Consider the following 24,892-nt stretch of genomic DNA (forward strand, 5'->3'; position numbering starts at 1 on the left):
TACATTAACAGCTGTAATCAGTAACAGTGAGTTAAAAGTTTTTTCTTAAGTCCACTCAGGTGCTACGAATCAGCAATCCCAAGAGCATTTGAGATAAATTTGTTGCCCGTAAAAACTGTGTTTACAAGGCATGTTTTGACTGTTTGTGTAGATCTCTCGTGTCAGTCAGAAACACTAACTCCCAGTACTGACCTCTGATAATCATGATTACCCAGTTAAATGATGGAAAATGCTGTGCTATTTGAGGAAACCCTAACCCCCCCCAAAAAACATGCCTGGGATACAACAGAATCTCAAGGGATTCAAGGGAAATGTCCCTTATTATAATGTAGCTTATAGCTTGTATGAAGCAAAAGCATGTTGCAATAACTTGGTGGCATAGAACTCTCAGATTAGCATATGACAAGATGTGAATGCTATCTTAATACAAAGGAAAAATTCTGCAAATTATGTACAGCACCGCATCTTTCATGCCATCTGGAAAAACTAAGCAAATTACCAACGAGTTAACCAAATAAGTGAGCTCGGTTCCGTTCAGCTGGATTGTACTATCACGTGAGCAACCATCAGCCAAATTTGAGTATCCTCTAGTGATAAGATAAACAGCGTGTACAGCCTAGCAGAAAATCTTCAAAACTTCAGATATCCGTGGGGAAAATATGATCAGTCTTCACTCTGCACTGTCCTGTAGTTACATTCATTCTTACCTTTATGTGAATTACATAAAAAATAAATAAATAAATAAGAAACAGCAATAACAATCAACCTTTCCTCGTGTATTCAGCAGTTTCTCATTTTTATTTGAATCCAGACATGAAATGCAGGAAGAAATACAAGAGCAAAAGTTCAATGAGCAAACTAAATGAATTAATCTAACACTGTAATTCTGCACTGTGACTACAGACTGAAGGGGGCACACTGATTGTATTTTCTATGGCACATATTGCTTTGTGGAGGGGACAACACTAGGGGCGCTGCAGGTTACCAACCTGGTAATGAAGTAAAAGAGATAACAGCGAGAACTGATACAGTGGAATCTCATGGTTTGACTGGAATGGAGACAACAACACAAGGTCATTGTACTGTAAATACTACACAGTTCAAGCATCTCACATCACTGGGAGGTACTGCAAGTCACCTCGAGGTAACTGGAAAACAAGTTATGGAGTGGCTCTCATCAGGAATGGAGGCAAGTTTCATTCTGAAATGATGTTTATCCACATTGAAAAATTGTCACCACTTACATATCATTAAGTATTCACAAAATTAACCCAAGATAACATTCCTTTACTCATTTTGTGAGACTCAGTTTTGAAAAAAAAGAAAATGTTGATATCATGTTGGAACAAAACTTGTGAGGAGAGAACCACTGGGCTGTTTTCAGGATCACAGAGCAGATTCAAGATAAATTAGAGACTAATTATGGTCCCATGTGTAGTATTTGCTTATGCATCTTTCTACCAGCTTTGTAATGGCCATTAGTTAATCATTTTGCAAAAAACTGGATCAATGCAGTCCTGAGCACAGCCCAGAACGTTCTTGACAGAACCGCCGTAGTCAAGTATTAACTGTCACATGTTGGCGTGAGCAAAACAGACCTCAGCCTGATGTCACAATAGCATAACTGTCTGCACAGCTCAGACACATGAGCTATACACTGTGGATTGTGTTTCACAGTAACAACTACAACTATGTTTCAAACACACTTTTATGCATGAGCATCAAAAATATCATTATTTACACTGTTGCTTATAGATAGCATATTTGAAATAGATTTCTTTGTCTCGAGTAATAAAATACTTAAATCTAGTGCTCAGGCTTACAGTTAAGTGCTCTGTTATTGAGTCAGGTCTATTATAAGAGATCTGAGGTTCATGCCAAGCCAGTCATGTCGGGTGCAACCCTGCAAAGCCGTGTAGCTTTTAATTATTTAAATACTGAACAGCTGAAATTGATCTAATGGAACTGATAGCATCATTATATTATTACCTTATGGTATTCTTTGTCAGATTCTGTAAAAATGCAGTCAGAGGCTTTAATGGTACATGATTAGGAACTGCAAAAGCTTTGTCCTACAGAAATATACTGAGGTAAAATGCTCACAGGAAAATTAAACTCACAGGTAAATGCTTGAGCCTCATTTTGAAAACTGACAGTTTCAGCTACAGCTATAAGCCTCAGCAACACTTTCACACGTAAGCATGCGTCTGCTCTGCATGCTTCTGGCTGTTGTTTACTGTGGGTCTCTTTATTAACCAGCTTCACATTAACACAAGGCAGATTGGACAACAACAACAGCAGCTGCAGCATGTTAAGAGGTGAGAAGTAGTAAGCCGTAGGTGAGTCACTATAATACCGCTAAGACACTACAGAGAGTTAGCCCAAATAAAGGGTTTACAGAAGCATAAAAATAGCACAGAACCAACCAAGGTTATGTATGGCACATCTTCACATCACAAAGCAAAATAAAATATGGAAGACAGCAAATAAAAACTCTATAAAAGCAATAAAATTCACAATAGATATGAAGACATTTTTTTTCACAGAGACAACATGAAAATGGGACCTACAGACTAAGGGTGCTCCAATGAGGATTTTTGGGGCTGATCACCAATTGCTGGAATCAGTCGTTGTCAGTCAGTGATGAAAATGTTGGTTCTTTAAATCTTTTATCATCTACAGTTATCGGTTATTAGTGATAAACACACCAATAAAATGTTGAGGAACTTGATGATTATATTCATTTGCTTGATACAAAGAAATGGGCATAAAACAAAATGACAAAATAAATAAACAGGACACAGAATTTAGAATCTGTGAAAAATTCAGTCTCAGTTTCAGTTGTCCCAGTCTTTGTGCTGAGGTCTTTGTGTCCTGAGGCCACCATTCCACCAGTCAATTGGCCAATCAATTAGAGCACCCTTACAACAGACGCTTAGAGCCACACGTTTTTTACCCTTCAAATGTACAGAAACTCTCCTGATCCCAGACAGACAGTTGATGATGATGATTTAAACCTATTTTATGGATTTCATTAGTTATGTTATGGAAGTTATGGAAAGATGAAATTCATCACCGTCACAAATTTCACACCAATCACAAGCAGGGACCTGCAGAGGAGCCATTTTAGGACTTGTTGAACCGTATTTATGGTTCCAGTTACGTCACTGTAATCTGTCTGTCTTTGAGAGAAAAACAGAACATGAAAGCGAGGGATATAATTTGTGTGAGAAAAAGATAAAAATAGCTCTGAGTGTGCTGTGTTGTTTTCTGTGCTACACCTCCCAGTTATTCCCAGAGTAAAAGGTACACCATACCTGTTCCGCAAGCACTGATGTTAAACTGTTTAACAAGGTAAAACACAACTTGGTGAAATTGTTTCATCAACCAGGGACACTTTTGATTATTTTCCATCTTCTAAAAATAATTCATTTTTAGGTAGTTCAATGATCAAATTTTATATATCAAGACTTGCTGAAGTTTTGGGACAATTTCTTGAATTGCGTGTTTGATATGCAGTCATTGGTCTTCATGGACAATATAATCACAGATCAATAATTTCACTGCTGACACTGGCAGAGTCGTCATGTCTGCTGACCTCCAGGTAACTCCGTGACCCCACCGGTCTTCCAACCCTCCCCCTCACCCTCTCTGAGTCTGGGGTGATAAACGGCCTTGTGTCATCCACCTCATCCTCCCCCAGATGCCCTGTTGATGTTCTGGATGGACGAAGTGACACAGGACAGGACACTGATGAAGGGACACTTCCTACTGTGTTCCCAGCCCACCTGTGTCCCTGGTGGGAAGGTGTGGGGGGGGCAGTTACCTGCCTGCTGGGCACACTGCTGAGAATGCTGCCCCCCAGTGGCATTGAAGACTCTGTTGGGGCCTCACTGCTCTCAGACGGCAGCTGAGGATCACTGTTTCTGCGGAGCCAGGGCCCTTGGTTGACCCCTGAGCCTGGAGAGGGGGACTGCAAGGTTTGGTTCAAAGGATGAAACAAGCTCCCTCCTCCAAGCAGGTGTTCCCTGTGCAGAGCCTCGTCAATGCTGCGGGTCAGGTCAATGGGAGATGGGGGCCGCAGATCAAACTCATAAAGAGACAGGGAAGTGTCCCTTTCCTGATCCAGACTTCCACTCACTGAGCGCTGTGGAGGCCGGCCCAGCGCCTGAAGTCTCAGCAGTGAGCCTGTGGAGCCATCAGATATGCCTCGTTCTGCAGAGTGGCCCCTATGATTGCGTCCTCGATTGTTGTCTTTGACACAGCGAGGGTGGGCAGTGGCCTGCTCGTGGTTCTGGTTCCTAATCAGACTCTTGCTGATGTCAGCCCCTGGACGCTCCTGTCCAGCCCAGTTGTTAGGCACCTCCCCTGGTGCGCCTCCTCCTCCCACCCCATTACTGTCAGACTTCCTACAGGGCTTTCCCCTCAAACTCTGGACTATCTTGGACCAGCAGCTATGTCTTTGAGTGGAGCCCACTGATTGACCAGGTGATGGCAAGTCTCCTGCTGCTCTGCCATCTGGTCCACCCTCTTCCCTTCTACGGCAACCTTGAGGCCTCCAGAACACCCAGGAACCCAGGAGAAGGAGGAAGAAACCCCAGGCTAGCTCCAGGAGTCGGGCCCAGAAGTGCACCAACCACCATCCCCAGTTGAAGCGTGTCCATTTTCCTAGCACTCCATATAGCCATAAGGTGGCATGGACATGCAGTCCACAGCAGAGTGCCCCCAGAACTGCACATACTGCCAGCACTCTTCCAAGGATCATCACTATTCTTTTGCTCCCTAGCCAAGCCTTCCTCCTGGCCTCTTCAGGGACTCCAGGATGGGGAACGGGAGGGCATCGTATACGTGGAAAAACATAGCAGAGGAAACCCAGACAGAGAGCCAGACCCCAGCACAGGGACAGGACCTGTAGGGTGACGGGCACGACAGGAGAGAGGGCTGGGGAGAGCAGATCGGCTGCCAGCAGCAGGGTGCACTGCAACACAGCCAACACAGCCAACAGAGGAGGACGCTCCAAAGTTGAGGGTAACACACTCACTCCTGCCACCCTTAATGCGAGCAGTGCCAGGGAAGCCTGTGCCCACACCAGCAGATGTAGAGGCAAGTTGTAGAGAGCCGTAACCGCGGGACGAGGAAGAAATTTCCGTGTGCCATAGGGGTCAATTAGGAAAAGAGCAGCCCTGAGGCCTCCAGCCAGAAACAGCAGAGCATTGGCGAGTGCAAGAGCCCCCCGATGAGGGCAGTTTGCGCCAGGGGACAGGATGAGGCCGAGAGCAGCTCCAGCAAACAAGAGAAGAAAGAGGCTCGCTGACCCATAGACATGAAGCTCCCACGCAAAAGCCAGCGTCCGGCTCAGGTCTCCCCAGTACAGAAGTGTGGCATTATCGGAGGGACTGGTGCTGACAGGGGGGGCTGGATTGGAAGTAGAATAAGGAGCTTGGCGAGGATGTCCTAGGACAACGGAGCGGTTCCTCTGACCAATACTGTTCTGATACGTGGGGCTTAACCTTGTTCGGGCTACAGGTACAACACCGGTGACAAAGAAGGGAGAAGTCCCTAGAAAAAAAGAAACAGAGTGTTGGCTTTCAGTTTTTTTGGATATATGAAACCAAAATGTTAAATTTAAAGTTTTTTAAAAATGCCATTTATCTGAAAAGCAGAGCACTAATAGTAAAAGAACATGAACTACTGTTTTAGAAACACTAGAGGGGGATAGCCTACCATCAAAGTCATGAGCCAGTACCAACTCTAATCTCTAATGTCTTCACTGCAACCTAATCAGTTCTGGACAAACACAATGTCCCTACATATAGTAAAGACAAGGTCTCATTAAATTAGCCAGTTTTTATAGTCTTAACTTCATACAAAATATTCTTGAATTTGCATCTGTTCCTTTTCTATCTCCTCTTCGCTTGTCAGGTTAGTGTGTTACTGCCCATCAGAGGTAACATTTGTGGCTTAGCAGGGAATAACAGCTCTAAACGGTAGACAGTGAACGTTTTATCAAGCAGAAATGTACAAATTACACATAAATTATAGGTACTCCATAAGGCAAACATAACTGAACATGTAATCCTAAAACAAGGCACAATACATTAGCTAATACCAACATACAGGGTGCAGACATCTAAATATCCAATTCTACTTATGTATTCACCTTCATCCAAGTAACCCTAACCCTACCCTGAGATATTTTCTCATATAATATAACTGAAATAGGAATTATAACATGAAATATGTATATGATTTGAACGCCACATCATCCACATTATATTTGTAAATATGTAAGACATTATGCTGAGTGAAACTCCTCTGGATAACTCAGAAGTAATTGCGTGGCTGAATCAGATTAGATTGCGTAATTAAGAAGAACATCTACATTATGTAATACCAGACTGTCACAATGTATCTGTGAGAATGCCATTAAAATATGCAGTATTTTATGAAACGTAACTACTTCAGACAATACCTTGACAATATGACACCTCATTACCTCTGTCTCTCTCCCTGTATTTCATTTTCTCATGCAAACACATTTGTTCAAGGCACTCCACCTTGTCAACCTGCAATACTCTGGAAACACCCACCTTAATTTGTGATCTACTCGACTGTAAAGATAACTCCCAGAATAAAAGGAAATTATTTACGTGAAATATGTGCAAAATTCTAGTAACAGTAATGACGCTGTGACTGATGGGGAGCCAAGCAGCAGTTGTAGCTAAAGGTTAACTATCAGGAATAGGATTTCTCAGGAATTCTTCCACAGACACACACATTTAAACTCGATGGTTTGGTGGAACAACAATAGCTGGTTAAACCCTCAAACCATCAGCGACTTGGAGGACTTTAACCGTGTCCACACCCTGTAGAAGGCACCCATAAACCTGACACACTGACTCACTCCAACATGTGTCTCGCTTCCTGGCTCTCTCCCTCACGTCTCACACACACACACACACACACACACACACACACACACACAAACACGTGCACACGTTTCACTTTCAGACTCACATAGGCTTGCACTGCGTACAGATCAGATCATGGACACACTTATTTATTTATGTAAAGGTATGTTTTACTTCCTTCCTTCAAACTTTTTTTTCTTACAGGAGCAAGATCCAGACACATTCCAGATGTGCCGATCACATTTCACAGCTGGACGCACTTAAACCTACCCGTACCCCTGAGTTTTCTTTTTTAGCACACACACCCTGCTTACACTGCTTTATATATCCACATGCTGCAATAAACTAAAAAATAAATATCCTGTTCCATCTCATAGACAATGCAATCTAGATACAGATATAGGCAGGTATACCCATACTCTACAAACTATCTATCACGTTAATACTTCCAGTGATCTGCCTGGGAACGCACTTGACTTTAGGGGAGTGAATGTTAAAAGTCATTAAGATGTTGTTCTTATGGTATCTAAGAGACTGGCTCATATGCCCCATGTGTCATACTTTTCCTTTTCCATCTACTTGCTTTTTCTACTCCCCTCCCTTCATCCCGTTCTCCGTGCATCTGTTTTTCATTACCATCCCCACTCCCCGTACGTCTATGCGTGTACCTTTCTTCTACCACACTTTCACCAACCCCAATCTGCTCTCTCATCGGTATTCCCAACAGTCTCTTTTTCAAACCCCACTTTCCTCTTGTCTATCTCTTTGCCTGGCTGCAATTCTATCCGCCCCCCTCCCCGCCCCCGTTCTCAACCCACCCTCTCACCTCCTGCTCATACTTTCCTCCATCGCTGTGTCTACCCCACACAACTGCAACCCCATTTTCCATGGAAACATTTGTCTACTTTTTCCTTCCTTTGAAGCCTTTTCCAGATTCTTCCAGTAAAAAAGTCCCCAGCTGCACAAATAATTCCATTTTAATTTATCAAAGGATGAATGACAATCCATAACAAGTCAACTACAGAGCAAAAGACCCTCATTTCTTACCTGTCCTTGATGACTGTACAGTTGTGCTAGCTGTATTTCTTCCTAGTTGTGCTGTTTTGTTGGGCGGATTTGTTGTTTCGGTAGATGTTCCCATAGCCTCCTGTGTTGTGGTAAGCACACTAGTTGTAGATACGGTTGTCACTTGCTCTATTGTGCTGTATGAATGTGAACTGCTTTTGGCAGTAACTGGATGTCTTGCTGTCTGTGACTGTTTATCGAAAGAGCCACCGGTGGCAGCTGTGGGTTGGGTTAATGTCACAGCAGCAGAGCCGTGCTTTGGAGCAACTCTGGTGGTGGTGTTCGGTGTTAGTTCACCTAGAAAATGGAACACACACACACATTTGTGACACAGTGTAAAGTTTTTGACCTTAGCAGCACCTTACATTCATGAAGCATTCATACCAATATATTTGATTTTTCACCTGTTATTGCTACAGTCCGAGGTGTTGCTTGTGTTACCACAGAGGACAGTGTAGCTCTTATCTCAGTCGATGGTGCAGCAGAGATTTTGTTGGCTGTTGTAAGCACAAACAGGTGAGGCTTCATGGTCTGACTATCCGGTGGTGGTGTTTTTACATCTGAAGCTTCAGATATCGCGGTCTGTGCATGTGGCTGATATTGTGCCATTTCATTACCAACAGTTGGCAGAGGAACAGGTGATTCCTCATTTACGATCACCACTGGAATGCTACCTGAGCCGAACCCCTGCAAATCATCCTCCTCTCTCTCTTTGACTGATCCCTTCTCTGGATTCCCTGCTGTCATTGGCGTATCACCTGCAGACTCAGCAACAGTAGAGGAGGGCAAAGTGGGCGGTGGTGGAGTTGAGCCTTTGGTAGTAGCATCTCCCTTTGCAGAAGCCCTGCTGAATGCTAAGCTAGCTGTATCAGTCCTGGGCCTGGAGACAGTTGGTTGAATTAAACCTGGCCAGCTCCTGAGATTATGTGTAGAAAGGGCAGATATAAAAGAAGGAGTGGACTGCGCAGTAGGACGGGATATTCTTTGTCCCCGTCGCACTGCATTCGTAGTTATCGGTCTATCCCGGACTGTAGCTCTGATTGGCACATCACTACGCCCTCTGGGAGGCAAAGAAGGCCAGAATACAGCAGTTTGCTTGGTTGGCTGAGGTGAAGAATTAACAGACAGGTCCAGAAGGGGAAAGGAGGAAGAGTCAATGATGGTTTGGGCTTCTGTAGGACGCAGGAGCAAGAGGAGGCAGCCCAGGAAAAGGAGAGACACGGGAGCCATGGTCTGCCTCTGAGTGGTGAGCAGTGACTGGTCCCTCAAGCTGTCTGTCTGTGTCACACCATCGTTCCGATGTGCTTCTGTTGGCAGAGGAAAATTTGAATGTTTTATTATTTCATGATATAAAACAAACAAGAAAAGCACAAACACAAAAAACACTGTGAGTATATAAACACTATGATACCACACAGGTGCATAAATACAGCTAAAAACCTATTTCAGCTGAGATTCCTTTGCAGAATTCTTGTCTATTTAGCAGCAAGAATCCGTAGCTAATTTAGGTTAAGAAACTGTTGCAATCAATAAGAATTTTATCATGATGGCTAGTTCAAGGAGTGCATGTTGTAGCCTCGCTATGCTGATTCAGAGGGCAGGTCAGCAAAACTCCCACAAGGTTCTAGCAGCATGAGACCAACAGACACACAGGGTGTGGTAAGGTGTATGGTTTCAGGAATACAAGGCACACATGCTGACACAAACAAACACACACAAAGGCAAGAGTTCAGCTTTTAAGTCGCATGTATCAAAACGATCAAGCAACAAACAAAACAAAAGAGTCACAGATGGTTTCATTTTGTGGCAGATGGACACATTAACTTGTTTCCATAACTGTCTTTGCCATAAAATGTTCTTTCTTTCTCCTTCAAAGCCTTTGTTTTTTCTTGTTCCAAGCAGCAGGACTCTACTCGCTGTTCTGTTAGTTCTGTTTGAGTCATGGATGCCAGGAGCTGATAGCTGTAACACAGAGCGTGGAGAGAATCAGCCAGCCCATTGACACAGAAAAGCCCCCAAGCCCTTGAGGATTACACAATCCTACGAGTCATCTAGCTAAACAGCTGCCAGTTGCATCCCCTCAACGTGCACTTCTTATCAAAAAACACCCCTTTCATAAACCACGCTCATTCAACCCAGTCTCTGCCTATGACTCACAGTTGGAGACAACCTCGGGCGAGCAGTAAGGATACTGAAACTTCAGCTGAAACATTAAGAGAAAAAGCACAGAAAATAGAAATCAGTGCCTGTGAAAGAATTCTGCTGCTTATGACTCACCTATAGGCACCGGAGCTGGCACGTGCATTTGTCGTTCATGAACACACCTACGATGTGTGTAATCTTTGTGAGTATATGGAAAAAAAAAAAACATGCTAAAGTGTGTGTGCACAAGGAGTCAGTCACCAAGCAGGAAGCCAAGGAGAAAAATTCAGGCAAGTGAGGAGATTACTGCACAATAAATGCAATCTTGGCTTGCTTTTGAGCTCATATTGTTTCCGTATTTGTTTATTTATTTATTTCAAGTGTTGTTATGGTTACAGAAGAACAGTTTAAAAGAAAAACTGTCCACGAATAGAGTGGTAGTACAGCTCAATCTCCACCCACTCACAGTAGCCTCAATGTTTATTTTCCTTCCTGTCTCTGTCACCTCTTCAGCTCTCAGTCTTGTTGGCTGTTGGCCAATTCAACCTCTGATTAATCCATGGTTTTCCCCTTTCTTTCTTTTTCTCCTGTCCTCATTCAGCGGAGGTTATTTCAACACAGTCCAACAGCATGCTGCTAGGTGAGTTGAAAGGGGGCTCTGAAGATAGGGAGATAAGGTGGATATAAGAGAGAGATAAGAGATAAGGAATATATCACATAAAGCATAGGCAGCAGGAGAAACAGAAATGGAAGGATGGAGAAGGCAGAAGAGGCAAGGTGATGGTAATGAGGCTGACAGCGGAGGGTACGGCGAAGGGAGGGGGGGGCGAGAATTCAGGGGATCTGTGACAAAATTAAGACTGAGGGAAGAGGTGAGGGTTGTTATCTTAGGGGATACAGAGGCAGCTAGTTGATAGAGAATGACAGAAACTAATAAGCTGAATATTTAAAGAGGAAGAGTCACAAGGAAAATTTTTTTAGGCTGAACAGGTTTGTTGTGATCCAAGCAAAGATATGGCAGCCTGTCCAGAAAGGCATGCTGAGAAACTGAGCCTGCTTCACCTTTCATCTGAGGTTAACTGGCAGGTGCGCAATCCCTGGCAGCCACAGATAAACAACCTGACTATTGAGAAATGGCTTTTAGTAAACATACCACCATCTTGATCCAAAGTAATCCAGTATGCATCAGCCTACGTGTATGTTTATGAAGGTAGGTAGTAGAGATTAATGAGCCTCATTTGGTCAAATAAGCTTCAGTGTGAGGAGAGAAACAATCTGCCGCTGTATTTGAAACGCTGTCAGAATTAATCTCATCTCCTCACATGGGTCATAAGCATGAACACGCAGCCACACAAACAGCAGCAGTTCCCGCAATGTTTTTCTTGACTGGATTCAGGCAATCTGACTACAAGTTTCCAGCGAGCTAATACAAATGGAGTAAATTTAGGCTGATTGGCAGCCCTTCTAAGCGGTCTGAATTACAGGCAAACAGGGATTTCATTTCTAACCAGATACTACGAAGACTAATCAGCTGGTTTTGGTGCTTGGCTCGAATATAAACCTGAATGCTCTCAGCCTACCAGTGCACATCCTTTACATCCAGTTCAGTAAAATACAGACACAGACTCACAAGTAAGACAGTGCGTCCCTCTGTGACTGTCCACAGGGAGAAGGCAGATGGATGCATGGTCAGTCAGAGTATTTTTATCATGTTCAGCCACTCTGGGCCTCGGGGCGCGTCCCTCTGCATTTCATATTCCCACTGCAAATGGTGTACATGTTGTGTAGATGTCGTCACTCTCTCTCGCACAATACTTTCTTTATCCAGAGCAGGAAATGCCCATGGATGAAATCCAATAGTAGCTACAGCAGTAAGCGACAATCTAAGATTAGTTTAAACTCCTTGTCCACAGTATGGACCTGGTGGTTACACAGTCACATGACTCAACAACAGCAGCTGGAACTAATCATTGCAGTAGTGATGTAAATGTATTAATGTGATTAGCTTAAGTCTGTCTTTTATATAATGGAACAGGAAGAGACAGTGGAGTGGGCAGTGGACATTTGGGACAATCTCCCTTTCTTGCAAATATTTTCTCTCCTCTCTACCAGATTCCAGGCAGACTGGCAATGCAAAATTTCAATTACTTTGAGTGTATATTTCCAAGGGTAGACATTAAGTCTGTTTGAAGACAATGTCTACAATGTTAATATGCTCATATTTCACAGATGTAATGTTTACCATATTGGAGTGTTAGCATGTTAAAACTTGCTAATTAGTTCTAAAGAGAAAGTATAGATGAGGCTTAATTTCAAACCTGGTGACATGAATGTCATACCAAACCTCACGACAGTCCATCCAGTAGCTGTTGAGACATTTCACTCACAATCATAAATGTCACCCTAATGGTGGTGCTAGTCAGTGTATCACCAAAGTCAGGAGAATTCAACAACTAGCCTTTACTAAGCCTGGTCCTAATTTATAAGTTGATATTTTGTTCAGACCAATCTTTAGAATGGCTTTTACATGCACGGCACCACCCAAAATCCTAGTCCCAACTACGCCCATTATTAGCAATGTGCGTTCATATGATTGCCCTCGCGACTACGACTATCGCTTTGCAGCGTGCATCAGCAGGATACGCTGCTAACAGTTTCCTGCTGTCTTACTAATTTGTGTTTGTGTAATTTCTGATTTGCAGCAACTATGGAGTGTTACAAAGGACAATTCAAAAGCATTTACATAAGAAAATTAATAGAGCTGTACAGCCATGCACAGGAAGGCTGATTGTCAAGCAGTCAAATGTCATGACAAGAAAACAAGAGTAAACAATCAGGTGAGGGAGAAACAACCATCAACAATTGTTCTGACTCTGGCAGCCTTCATTCAGAAACGATATCAGGAACAAGTGAAAAGACCTCCTGAGCAAGTCAAGAAAACAAAACAAACAAACAAAAAAACTGATGGATGTCCTCCTCTGAAAACATCAATATACAGTACTAAACAAGTTGATGTTTTTGAGGAGGATTCATTAGCCTTTTCTGGCTCAGCCAGCGTGGAAAGCAGCGGTAGGACTTAGAAACTGTCATATAATGGTATAGGTCATTTATTCAGTGAATGCACTATTTGATTTCAGACTCCACTGATGCCACTCCTCCACAAAATTCTCATGGCTGCAGCAGAACACCACAAACCAAATAGAGGAGAGGAGACAGGATGGTCTCCAGCTGATGAAGGAACAGGAAAAGTTGCAGCTGGAAAATAAATGGTGCTAGAAATACACTTGCTCTAACAACAGGCTTCCCTCTCATATTTCTGAAGAGGAGGAGCAGTCCAATGTGGTTTTGAACTGATTCAAACTGATATTAACAAGAGCATGAAAATACAAGACCATGTCTTTGACTGAGCGCCCTGCCCTGAGTTGACTTGTATCCAAAGTCAAGGTGGCTCTCTAATGAGCAGGATTAAACAGTCAAAGTCACTCATGACCAGAGAGGCTCTCAGCCAAGAAGAAGAGCTTGTTAATGGACAGCGGGGACAGCACAAAATAATAAAAGATACAAATCCTTTCGAAAAATAAGACAAGGACTTGATGGTAAAAATCTGATTACAAGGCAAGAGATGCAGAGTAACACAGTTTCTGCAGACATAGACAGACACAGAAGCAGAGATGGGAAGACCGAAAGACTGAAAGAGAGAAGAAGACAGGAAAACACAGAGAAAGCTGCAGACAGCTGTGTGTTACTGTGGACCTCCGCATTGCAACGGTTCCTCGGTCCAACAGGGCAGCTAAGTATGACTGGCTGTGCAGATGTGTAACTTGTTTGTACTGTGCTACGTGGGGGGAGAGGTGAGACTGTGAAGCAGTGTATGTACTACGTGAATCTGTGTGTACGTGAGACAGAGAGAGAAGGGGAAATGGGAGAGGGAGTATGTGTGGTTAGCTTGGTATGTGGGTAGTGGGGGAGGTCGCTGGTTTGACCGTTAAAAATTCCACACCGTGAAATAACATATGGATTGCAAACAGCTCCCACAACATTCCCTTGCTTATTTCAATTACAGCTATCAAATTAAAATAAGTTAATAGCTTAATTGTGCACTTTATATGGAGCTGATGCATAAATTCGGTGATATACAAGCTCTTTGCATGCATTATAGATTGTCAATAAAGTGTTTCAGGAGAGGTCACCCAACTTCCAGACCTCTGGAAGACATCCACTTAGCTCTAAAGACAAACCCAAGGCTGTTACAGACTCCTCTCTCTCTGTCTCGTGACGCTCCTCTGCCCAGGGGGGTGTCAAAACTCCAGTGGAGCAAGCGACCACACAGAGAGGTCACACTATGTGAAGAGGGGAGGCTCCAGAACCAATCGTGGACGCTTTTGATCCCCAGTTGAGGAGGATGTCCAGTTTAAAAGTGCTGAGCCTCACAACATCTTTGACTGATGTTCCGCCTTCATGCGAGCCGCAGATCAAAGGCTGAAGGTCAACCTTAAAGGGTGAGGCATTTTAACTGCACCACACACAGCACACATCCCTGCACTCGGGCCTAAAACACAGACTGCGAATATTGAGATACAATAGGTGAGCGTGGAAAGCAATGTAAAGTTCACCACAGAGCTCACATAACCTACACTGATTTGGTGAATTACGATTCGAATGGTATTCAGACCTACAAATTAGCCCTCACACATTCCAGGAAACACACCCTGAGAGCAAGCGAGCGAGCGTAGTGACTGATTGAGACAGCTGTTAAACCACGTCAAGCCACAAAACACTTTCAGGAAAACACATTACAGGCATCACAAGTCGTAACTGTTTAACCACAGCTCCGCTTCATCCCAACACTCTCACTCTGTTGCAGCTGAATGTAATAAAATGAATGCTGTGATACGTGGCGCAAACAATGTATTCACATAACAAAGTATATAGTATTATAGATGTTGTTGTGCATATTTACAGCTTCATAAAAATGTAATAACCCTTTCACTAGATAAGTTGTCTACCCACAGCCAAAAGGATCCAGCATCGTAAAAGAACTCAGGGAAGGTTCATGTCCAGTGCTTAGTGGGGTTGTGCTTCAGTATTACACTGATGTCTTGATTTATGCTTTATTTTCCACTATTTTGACAGCTCAGGACGGCCTGTTCTGGGAAGTTTGTGATGTCTGCTGTCAACTGGAAGCTATTATGTGACTGTATTGCTAGTTTAAAAAGCATCTGGCTCAAGACTTGGGTGAATGATAACTTTTTTAAAAGTTTAAAGCCATTAAAGTAAGTCCTTTATTGGCTACTCAATACCGAGGCAGGCGGTCATGGATCATCCTCTGTCCTGTTACACCCTTTTTCAAAAACCCCACTTCTCCATAAAGTCACTATCAAAGCAGTCAGTAAATCTCTCCTGATCTTCCTTACAACAGGATCGAGCCTTTTTCCTCTCAGAGTTCTCAGAGCTCTCCTCTCAGAGAACTGGGGTGTGCTGTTTTTCTTCTGAATCCTGGTCTGACAGGGCTCTGTGTTACATCCAGTTGCACTTTCGAGCAGCTCAGCTTGTGCGCTCTCAGTGCGCATTGGCGCGGTTTCATCCACTTTTTTTCTTGCTTTCTCCCTCCACAGGATGCGTCCAAATCCTGGTGAGGAACAGGTGAATCCAGATCGCAGCGCTTGTGCCGACATATTGAGGCTGAACAACTCGTAAACATACTGTAAACACACACACACACAAAAGACACGCCACACGTTGCGCACCTGCCAGCAGTGGCCAAACTGAGAAATAGTACCCTACTTGTTGCCGTTTGTCCAAGGCTGAGGCCAGTTTCCACTTTCCTACACAGTGGATACTTTTAAAATTACGACGTTTCCTTTTGTTAAGTTTCCTGGGATGTTTGAGATTTTAAATTTGCTACGCAAATGAATGAAACACGAGGAGCTGCCTGTAGGAATCACATGGCTGGTGAAGCCTGAGGTGGGATATACTGTATACATCACATAAACTAGCATCATTTTAAGATATTATCAATAATGGGACTTACCCAAGTGAATCACAATAATCCACTTTTTACGTGCGTGACTAAATAAAAACATAATGGAGGATACAGTAGTTGTAGGTGAATCCAGCTATGCGCAACGTTGCACTCCCGAAACTGCTGGTTATTAAGTATCTCCAAGAAGCCAAATGTGTATTATCTATAAATAGACCTAAATTAGTCACAGACGTCAGATATAACGTGTATGAGCAAAGTTTGAAACCGTGAAGGTGTAGGGCAGACCTCTTGGATTAAAAAAATAAAACAAAATAAATCTCCGATTAGATTAGGCGCGGCGATTAGTTTTTGCACATAACAATCACCTGCCGACGATTTGCAGTTTTGCACGAAAAGCAAAGAAGGTGCCTTACCATCCTAACAGCAGGAAGACATGGTGATACAAAATATGCCCAGCACCTCCTCCCGATGGGAACATGAGCTCCTATTCCCCGTAACAGCATAATGTAAGGACCACACAGGAAACCACGTACAGGTAGGACAAAAAAGTGAGCCCATGTGTGTTAAATTAAAGTCAATAATAAGGGCACAGGTAGAGGAAACGTCACGTATGGGTCACTGCGCAGTAGTATCGCTGAATACCAGCCTGTAGACAAGTGTAATCCTGAGTCCATCCGTTACCATCAAACATACCTGCAGGTTTGCGCGGCTCCTCTCCGATGGCGTCCTCTGCGGCAACGATATGAAGACTATGACATACCGAGTTAGCCAAAGGAGACGCGTACGTTAGTCCAGGTTCACCGCTTGATGGCCGCTGGGCACAACTTCCCGCGGTGGCGCTGAAACCCGTCCTCTGTGAACATACAGTACAGAGAGGTTGCGTTCAGCAGCCCAGTTCCACTACCAGCTCTCTAGCCAGGAGCTTGTAAGGAGATGTACGCCCCCTCCAACCGCTCCATCTCTCTCCACATCGCTCCCTCCCTCTCATTTCTTTCTCTTTTTTTTCCCCCTCACAAGCGGATAAACACGACTGCCTGCAACCTACCGCTACGCCACGCTGTTACGCAACAGCAATTCGGCACGCAGTTCGAGATTGAGCACCATATCACTTTATCTACCTTACGGAGAGCAGCCTGTTCAGACAGTTCCCAGTGGAAATATGACGACACTGGCATTGACATCATCACAGAGCATGTAGTACCACAATCCAGGTTCTGGGGCTTTTCAGATGACAGTGTAAAATAAAGCTGTCGTGCTCGAAACTGGGTTTGCCAGAGTGGCAGGGCGGTGTTAAGTGGGTGTCATGTGGAAACAGGCGAGGAGGCACCTGACATTTCTGGCGGCGTGGTGCAGCGGTGAGGACAATGAGCCAGGAACAGAGCTGTGCATGAAACTCTAGCTCCCTCTCCTCACTGCCCTCCAACCAGGGCTTGTAAAGGAGAGCGACCAAAGCTGGAGCCAAGATGATACTGTTTCCTCATGCTGCACCTTGGCTCGGTGCCTCCCCTTCATCCCCCATCTGATTGTCTCTTTGTCTTACACAAACACAACACTCTAGTTTGGACATGCAGCTCTGCCCAAACTGAGCCCAAATGCAGACAAGCTGACTGAGAACTACACAAAAGTGTCTCAGCTTGGAAAGTCTTGTGTGTTGATTTCACTGCATGTATTTGTCACTTCTATTAGATTGTCTGTACCATACAGCTGAGTCCTAAAATAACCTGTGCAGCTCAGAGGATTGTCCTAATGCCATTACATTACTACTGAGCCAGCAGGGGAGACACTGAGGAGTTTGGACAGGAAGAGCGGGAACACTTCAAGAGGATAATCAAATTATTGCACATGGATTATGACTAATATTCCATAGGTAGGTGATAAGTGATCAAACTCTATACATTTTTAAACACACCAACCAAATTTAGAAGAATAGGAAATGGATAATTATGTCAAGTCCCCGCAGGAGCTGCCATATTGTTAAATCAATACATGTGTATATTATATTCATGTGCTAAATAGTCTACATGTTGCACACGTTTGCACATATTTTCTGCCGCTAACCCCCTGGGGTATTTATCATATCAACTGATTGTTATCCCGTTATGTTGGTGCTGTAATAAGATTACCGTAATCTGGTGTACCAGCGGGGGCTCTGACTCCTCTGATATCCTCAAACGATATAAAAAGTCCCTGCAGAGTCTTTCCTTTTGCACAGGTGCCCTCTACTCATGTCTGAAGGTTTAACAGACATTGCTTGAAATATGTGTGCGCTCAGCAGGGCCTGAACTTTGGCTGTCCCACGTTGCTTCACTAAATAAAATTACCAGCAGACGTTTCCTTCAAAATTAATGCTTCAGCACGAGGGGACTTTGTCTTGCTGTCCAGTTTCCAACAGTGTTACATGTTAGTCTTTAAAGCCCAGTTTAGTGGCATCCAGCAGCGTGGTTGCCAGCTGAACACCCCTCGTTTCACCCTCCTCTACGATGGCCTCTAAAAAGGCAAAAGGCACCCTTCCAGAGTCAGTGCTTGGTTTTGCATTACAATATTTTCCAATATAGTCCCTTTCTGACCTACACACTGGGCCTTTAAGGCAAGTGCTCCAATCGTCCGTTTTGTCAAGCTGTTTGTAGCAGGTGAGGAGCCTCAGAAGGTTTGGTTATCCTCCTCAAATGTAAAAATGCATTTTTCATCCATGCTTAAGATTTTGACTTTCTATAACTATCCTATTTGTCATCTCAGCACTGAGATAGTTTACACTATTTGAATGAAATACTTAAAATGTGCCTTATAACTGAGAATAAAATACCCACACTGTTCATAGTAATCTTAAAGTGACTGACAGCTCTTGATCCATATGGGGTTTTAATTAAAGTGAAAAGGGGAGTAGTATTTAAAGCTTGCTAAATTAACAATTTCTTAAAAATGAGGGAGTGTGCTGCACTGGCTCTGACATACACCAGAATCACACATGAAACTCACACTATCCCATACCCACATATACTGCAGATCATGTTTCTGTACCATCTTTGTTCAGGAATGTGGTCAATACATTCCTCTTAGTTACTTCAATTGATCCTTGTAGGGGCTCTGAAATTTAACTCTGGAGCAGACGGAACTGTTTTTTGTCCCCATCTATAAAGCACTGAACGTGAATCACAGCCAGCCTAGTGGGGATCCCATCAGATGGTAGCATTAATTTTCTCCACAAAATAAGCCTCTTTTATTAAGAACAGCTGAGATCTTTATATGTTAACATCCATCCACACACATATGTGTCAGAGAAGCTTAAGATCTATAATACTTCTGCCAGTTCTGTGCTCATGGTCTTTCTCTCTCTCTGGTTGTCTAGACACCAAAGAATAATCTACCCAGCACAGGGCCCCAAAGACAGACTTCCATGTGGGGACTCTGCTCTCCCCGTACCTCAGGCTCCCACACAGCTGCCTCCAGCAGCATTGGGTTTCCAACCACATCTAAGGTGAATCAACACAACTCTGTAAATTTTATCCATCTTAGGAATCACATCAGATACTGTTATATAATACATCTGTTACTATTCAGGAATAATACCATCCATCATTTTAAGCAGTAGACAAAGTGTGGATGTGCACAGAGACCATTTTTGGCTATTTATCTATCTCTTCTTATCTCTCATATTAGGCCATTGTGGGCATTGTTGCGAATCGATGAGCAGGACTGCTTCACTGCAGTACTGGATTTTTACATAATCTCTGCAGCAGCGTATTAACAAAAAACAAAAATAACCACCTTTTCTTAATGATTTTCCAGAGAATGAACAATATCATGATACACTCTATGGATTAAAGTATTGGGACACCTGACCATTCCACCAACAGGGAATTCAATGATATTGCATTCTAAATACACAGACAGTTTGCAGCTCTAACAGCTTCTACTCTTCTGGGAAGGCTTTCCACAGGATTTTGTTTCTGTGGGAATTTTACCCATTCATGCAGTAGAGCAGTTGAGAAATCAGGCGGTGTTGGATAGGGTTGAGGTCAGGGATCTGTGTGGACCAGTCCAGTTCTTCCACACCAAACTCATCCAACCCTGTCTTTATGAAGCTTGCTTTGTGCACAGTCATGCTGGATTAGAAAGGGGCCTTCCCCAAACTGTTGCCACAAAGTTGGAAGCACAGCATTGTCCAAAATGTCTTGGTATGCTGAAGTATTAAGATTTCCCTTCACTGGCAGTAAGGGGCCGAACCCAACCCCTGAAAAACAGCCCCATACCACACCTGAATTCAATAATAAAGAGATGTTTCCCCATACTTTTGTCTATATGATGTATATCTCATGATGTGTATATAAAATTTCACATAGGGGATTTTATGTACCAGTGCATCAACTGCCCCAAGGTCATCTATAGCTAGCACAGCTATAACTACCTCTGCTATCATGTCATTTTGAGACAGACAAATTCTGTCTTGTTGCTGCACATCTGGAAATAGATGGAAGCCTTTCCCTTTTGCTGGAGCTCTGGAGGTGGCGCCCCCTGGTGCCTGCACATGCGCAATAACAAATGTCTTAATAACTGAACAATTCTCGAGGGCACAACACAAGCTGAGACCCATCCCTTACGTAACACACAGACCACTGTTGTGTTGTTTCAGTCTTTGTGTGTCAACATGCATGCGCACATGAATTTTTGTTGAAAATTCATGCCCTCACTTCCAGCGCACTTTCACCTCTCTGTTTTGTATTTCTTTTTTAAATATTTTCTATTTTTACTCTGCCTTTCTACTTCACCGTGACTGTGCCCTAAAGCTGGGCCCCAGCTTCTGTCCAGCTCAACTGGAGTGGGGATGAAAGCTGACTCACATATTCATTAACACGCATGGCTGCACACACTTCCACAAATAAACAACTTCAAAGAACGTAATACATGCACATACAGACACACACAGAATGCAACAACTACATGCGTGATGCAGCTGCTTACATATGCCAACATGTCAGAAAGTACATCTTTCAAACTAGGGCAAGATGTTTGATAGCCATGTAAGCTGCTGCCACATTTCAGAATTGGTTAATACTATATATTAAAAAAGAAATTATTGCTGTGCCACTGCTGTGAACGGACAGAAATAGGTCAAACATCCCAAAAGACATGTCCAAGTGGTCACCAGATACAGTCACGCCAACCCCCAGAAGTGACAGCAGATAACTGCAATCCCTGCTATAAAAAGATCAGCTGACACAGCCAACTAATGCCTATAGATAAACATACAGACTCCGTGGAACTTCACAGCCACCCAGGCAAACTTTTTTTATGAGCCAACAGGCAGACATACTATTTTGATACAAGGAATTCACTGAAGAAACACAACAAACCATTCTGGCATTCTCTGACCTTTACAGACATGCATGCAGATGCCATGACGTGTTGGTACAAGAAATTACAGGGGTTTCATCCGGGGAATTAATGACATTTGTTCTTAATGTTTTTTGTTTTTTGGGCTGGCTTAAGCAAATGTGATATTATCATAGAGCATTTTATTCCAATGCTTGCTGCCACCTAGCGACCTCTTCTGGCAACATTTAACAGAAGTCATAGCCAATATGACAGTGATGGTTCGGTGACTCTGCTAATATAAATATTTTCTCTCAAAATACATACGGCAGAAATAACACATAAGTTATTTTGTTTTTATTTTTTTTTTAAAAAAACTCACCAGTGTATTGTAGTTGTATTGTAATATTGAATACATGGAAAGGTAGACACAGTAAAGACCATAAACACATGAAAACTTAATCTTTTCTTTTTTTTTTGTTTTTACAACAATTTGTTTTATATCATGTTCCTGAGAGATAATTTTTTTATATGTCATTCCAGTGTTTGTTTGTTTTTTGGTTTTTTTTTAATAAAACAAGAATCAGGTAATGTGATGTGAGTTCCTGTGTAGGTAATGTGTTTATACCACTTTCTCATTCTTGACAGAAGTTCTTGTTTTCTTGTGACATGTTGACTTTGTTTTCTTCGCAGTTTTGTTTTCTTCTGTCTTCATTTTTGTTTTCTTGCAAATTTGTTCTTCATCATTTTCCTCTTTTTGCAGCTGCTTCAGATGTGGAATTTCTTTCAGCTGTTGGAACTTCTTGAGGTCAGCACAGAACAACACCTAAAACAGATAATAACACTTTGTGATGACTGCAGACAGACTATAAGAGACATGACAAAATCTCATGGACAAATACCGAACGATAATACTCACTGACTGTGCCCAACCAGCATAAGGACCCCAGAGCTTTCTGAAAAAATCCCCTATATAAAAAAAAATTTAAAAAATTACATGGGACACTGTGTTAACAATTCAGTGATCTGTCAAATGCAGAGAAGAATTTCCGTGTATGTAAAATTATACTGACAAATAAAGTTAGAGGTTTTTTTGAAAAAAAATACAGTACTGCTGATGAGGTGCATGGATGCTAACCAATATCTCGGTAGAGTTTATCTGTGATACTCTTTTGTCCATTGCCATCATAGCTGTAGTCACGTTTAGCAATCTGCCACACATGTGTGTCTACAGGGACGGCTTCCGGCTTATCCAGGGACGTCAGACACACACAGTCTGCCACCTACAGGAAAACAAATGCTCTTAATTACATGTTACTGTTACAGGTTCACTTAATTTCAGAAAAATATAAGAAGACACTGGATTCTTTTCCTACTCCACCTTGGTGCCAACGCCAGGCAGAGCACGCAAAGCATCACGGGCCTGCAGATATGGGACACTGCGTAGACCATCCAGCCACTGGAGCCCATGGGTGTCCAAAATCTGCTTGGCACTCTGTTGAAGGAACCGAGCCCTGTATCCAAAACCAAGATCCCTGAGACATGCCTCGACACTGCTGTCTGCCAGATACAATGTAGAAAACAACACAATTATGTTGACAATATGTAGGCCTTTCTGCTTACTGTTGCTGTACTACACCTTAAACTGGCTAGTGAACATAACTCTCAATCTGGCTGCTTCACTCTATGGTTTAAGTATTTGTTTTCATGCAGGTACAGAGCTGCATCAAATATTGAAGCATTTGAGGGAAGAAATGCTACTACTATCACTACTAATAATAATAATTTTCAAAGAACATAAAGGTACTACTCTGGCATACACTGATCTTAATATTCTACTCTTGGTCTACAGGCTTGGTTGTAGTCAAACCCAAGTTTAATGTGGGTTTGCACTACTCGACATTTATCTGTTTTGCAACATGACTGAAGTTGAAAATATTTTTGCATTAGCTGGGACACAAATCAAGGCCTCCTGATTGGACTTTCTACCAGTGAACTAAGACCGAAACTGAAAGGACAGATAATATCATTAGGACTCTGTTGTAAAGTAGGAAACCCTACACCACTGATGATAACATTTTTGAAATATCATGAACAGGGTTGTAGGTCTGAGGAGAAAGGATAAAGCACCTGCGAGTGCAGAAAGGGAAGGAAAGTTGTAGTAAGAGGTTTGATCCAGTTGACACAGTGGCTCCCCAAGAGCCTGGCAGAGCCTCTCCACCATGCCCTGGATGCGCGAGATGTGGTTGTTAGAGGTGCAAATGAAGGAAAAGAGGCTTTCGGTGGGGTCCTGGCGCAACATTCGCACACCTGGGGAGAGACCAAAGAAAGTTAAATATTGGCCTAGTATTTGCTTATGTTTAATAAGTGATAACATGCACACACTCTGTGTCTCTCTCTCACACACACTCACACAGACCTGTGAAGATGTCTGCAATGTGCTTGAAGTGGGGGTCTGTTGCTCCCCATTCCTTGTACAGATCCTCTAGCTTCACATTCAGCTGAAAGTAATCTTTCAGCATCTCTTCTTCTTCTTCAGTATCCTGAACTAAAGCCACAGCCACTGGCTCCTCTTCCTCCTTCTTCAAAGTTCCTTTGAATTGCTTCTCTGATTTGTTTTCCATCTGGAGAGAAACACCAGCTCTCCTCTTCCCGTCACTTCCCTCCCCGTGCCTGTTTTGGTTTTTGTAAACGTGGTACCAAAGAGTCTCATCTGTTTGAGTCAGAGTCCAAACTCGTCCTCCCATCACTCCGGTCCAGTGGCCTTTTGCAGTTTCTCTCCAGCTGTGGGTTGAGATGTGTAATTACAAAGACTCACATGAAGACCCAAACTGTATTAGGTTAGTCCTCTAACTCTTATGTTAATCGTGAAACTACATTTGAGTTTAAACAACCTACCGAAAAGACTGTCCACAGGCAAGAGTGAGATCCAGACGCAGCTCTGACTGTGCACAAGCCAGAGACCTCCACATTTTCCCCCCAGATGACAGTACTGCATGTTTGGCCATAACTGTTTTGATGCTAACAGTTGCCCTACTCTCTGTTTATAAAGCTCATTATGGTGTGATCCAGTGTTTGTAGCGGCGTAAAACAATCCCTACACATTCATGTAAAAATGATTTTACAGGTAGCTCCAACTTCAATGCACATTTATAACAGCTAACCTAAATAACTTTCGCGGAGTTGTTAGCTAGATATTGATGGACAACAAAATACGTTACACCACGTTCCAACGCAGAGCATATCTGTGAAGAAAAGATCCCGAATAGCTTAGCTAATAGTAATTAAAAAGGTATTTAATACTAATTAGATTTATCGTGGTTTTATTTCAGGTTAATTCTGAGAAATTATTGAAATATCAAGTGTCAATCTGATGCAACATTGCAAAGATTCCGGTAGCCCCTCCCGTACTGATGTCAACACAACTGCTGATTGGCTCTCTCACTCAAAGGCGGGTGTAACTTAGACTAAGCTTAAATGC

General features: G+C 43.0%; 2 protein-coding genes across 2 annotated transcripts; both read right to left on the reverse strand.

The window, feature by feature from the left end:
* Positions 1–767: 767 nt before the first annotated feature.
* On the reverse strand, positions 768–17,098 carry LOC124063536 (proline-rich transmembrane protein 3). The gene is made up of 4 exons (XM_046397291.1): positions 16,795–17,098; positions 8,381–9,283; positions 7,959–8,273; positions 768–5,559 (listed from the first exon to the last, which is right to left on the reverse strand). The coding sequence occupies exons 2-4, from the start codon at positions 9,204–9,206 to the stop codon at positions 3,545–3,547; spliced, it is 3,156 nt and encodes a 1,051-aa protein (XP_046253247.1). The 5' UTR covers positions 9,207–9,283; positions 16,795–17,098; the 3' UTR covers positions 768–3,544.
* Positions 17,099–21,746: 4,648 nt separating this feature from the next.
* On the reverse strand, positions 21,747–24,853 carry ogg1 (8-oxoguanine DNA glycosylase). The gene is made up of 7 exons (XM_046395834.1): positions 24,310–24,853; positions 23,831–24,195; positions 23,542–23,721; positions 22,793–22,971; positions 22,550–22,694; positions 22,331–22,380; positions 21,747–22,237 (listed from the first exon to the last, which is right to left on the reverse strand). The coding sequence occupies exons 1-7, from the start codon at positions 24,417–24,419 to the stop codon at positions 22,034–22,036; spliced, it is 1,233 nt and encodes a 410-aa protein (XP_046251790.1). The 5' UTR covers positions 24,420–24,853; the 3' UTR covers positions 21,747–22,033.
* Between the last annotated feature and the right edge of the window lie 39 nt (positions 24,854–24,892).

This window comes from Scatophagus argus, chromosome 8 (assembly GCF_020382885.2).
Source record: "Scatophagus argus isolate fScaArg1 chromosome 8, fScaArg1.pri, whole genome shotgun sequence".
Taxonomy (NCBI): domain Eukaryota; kingdom Metazoa; phylum Chordata; class Actinopteri; family Scatophagidae; genus Scatophagus; species Scatophagus argus.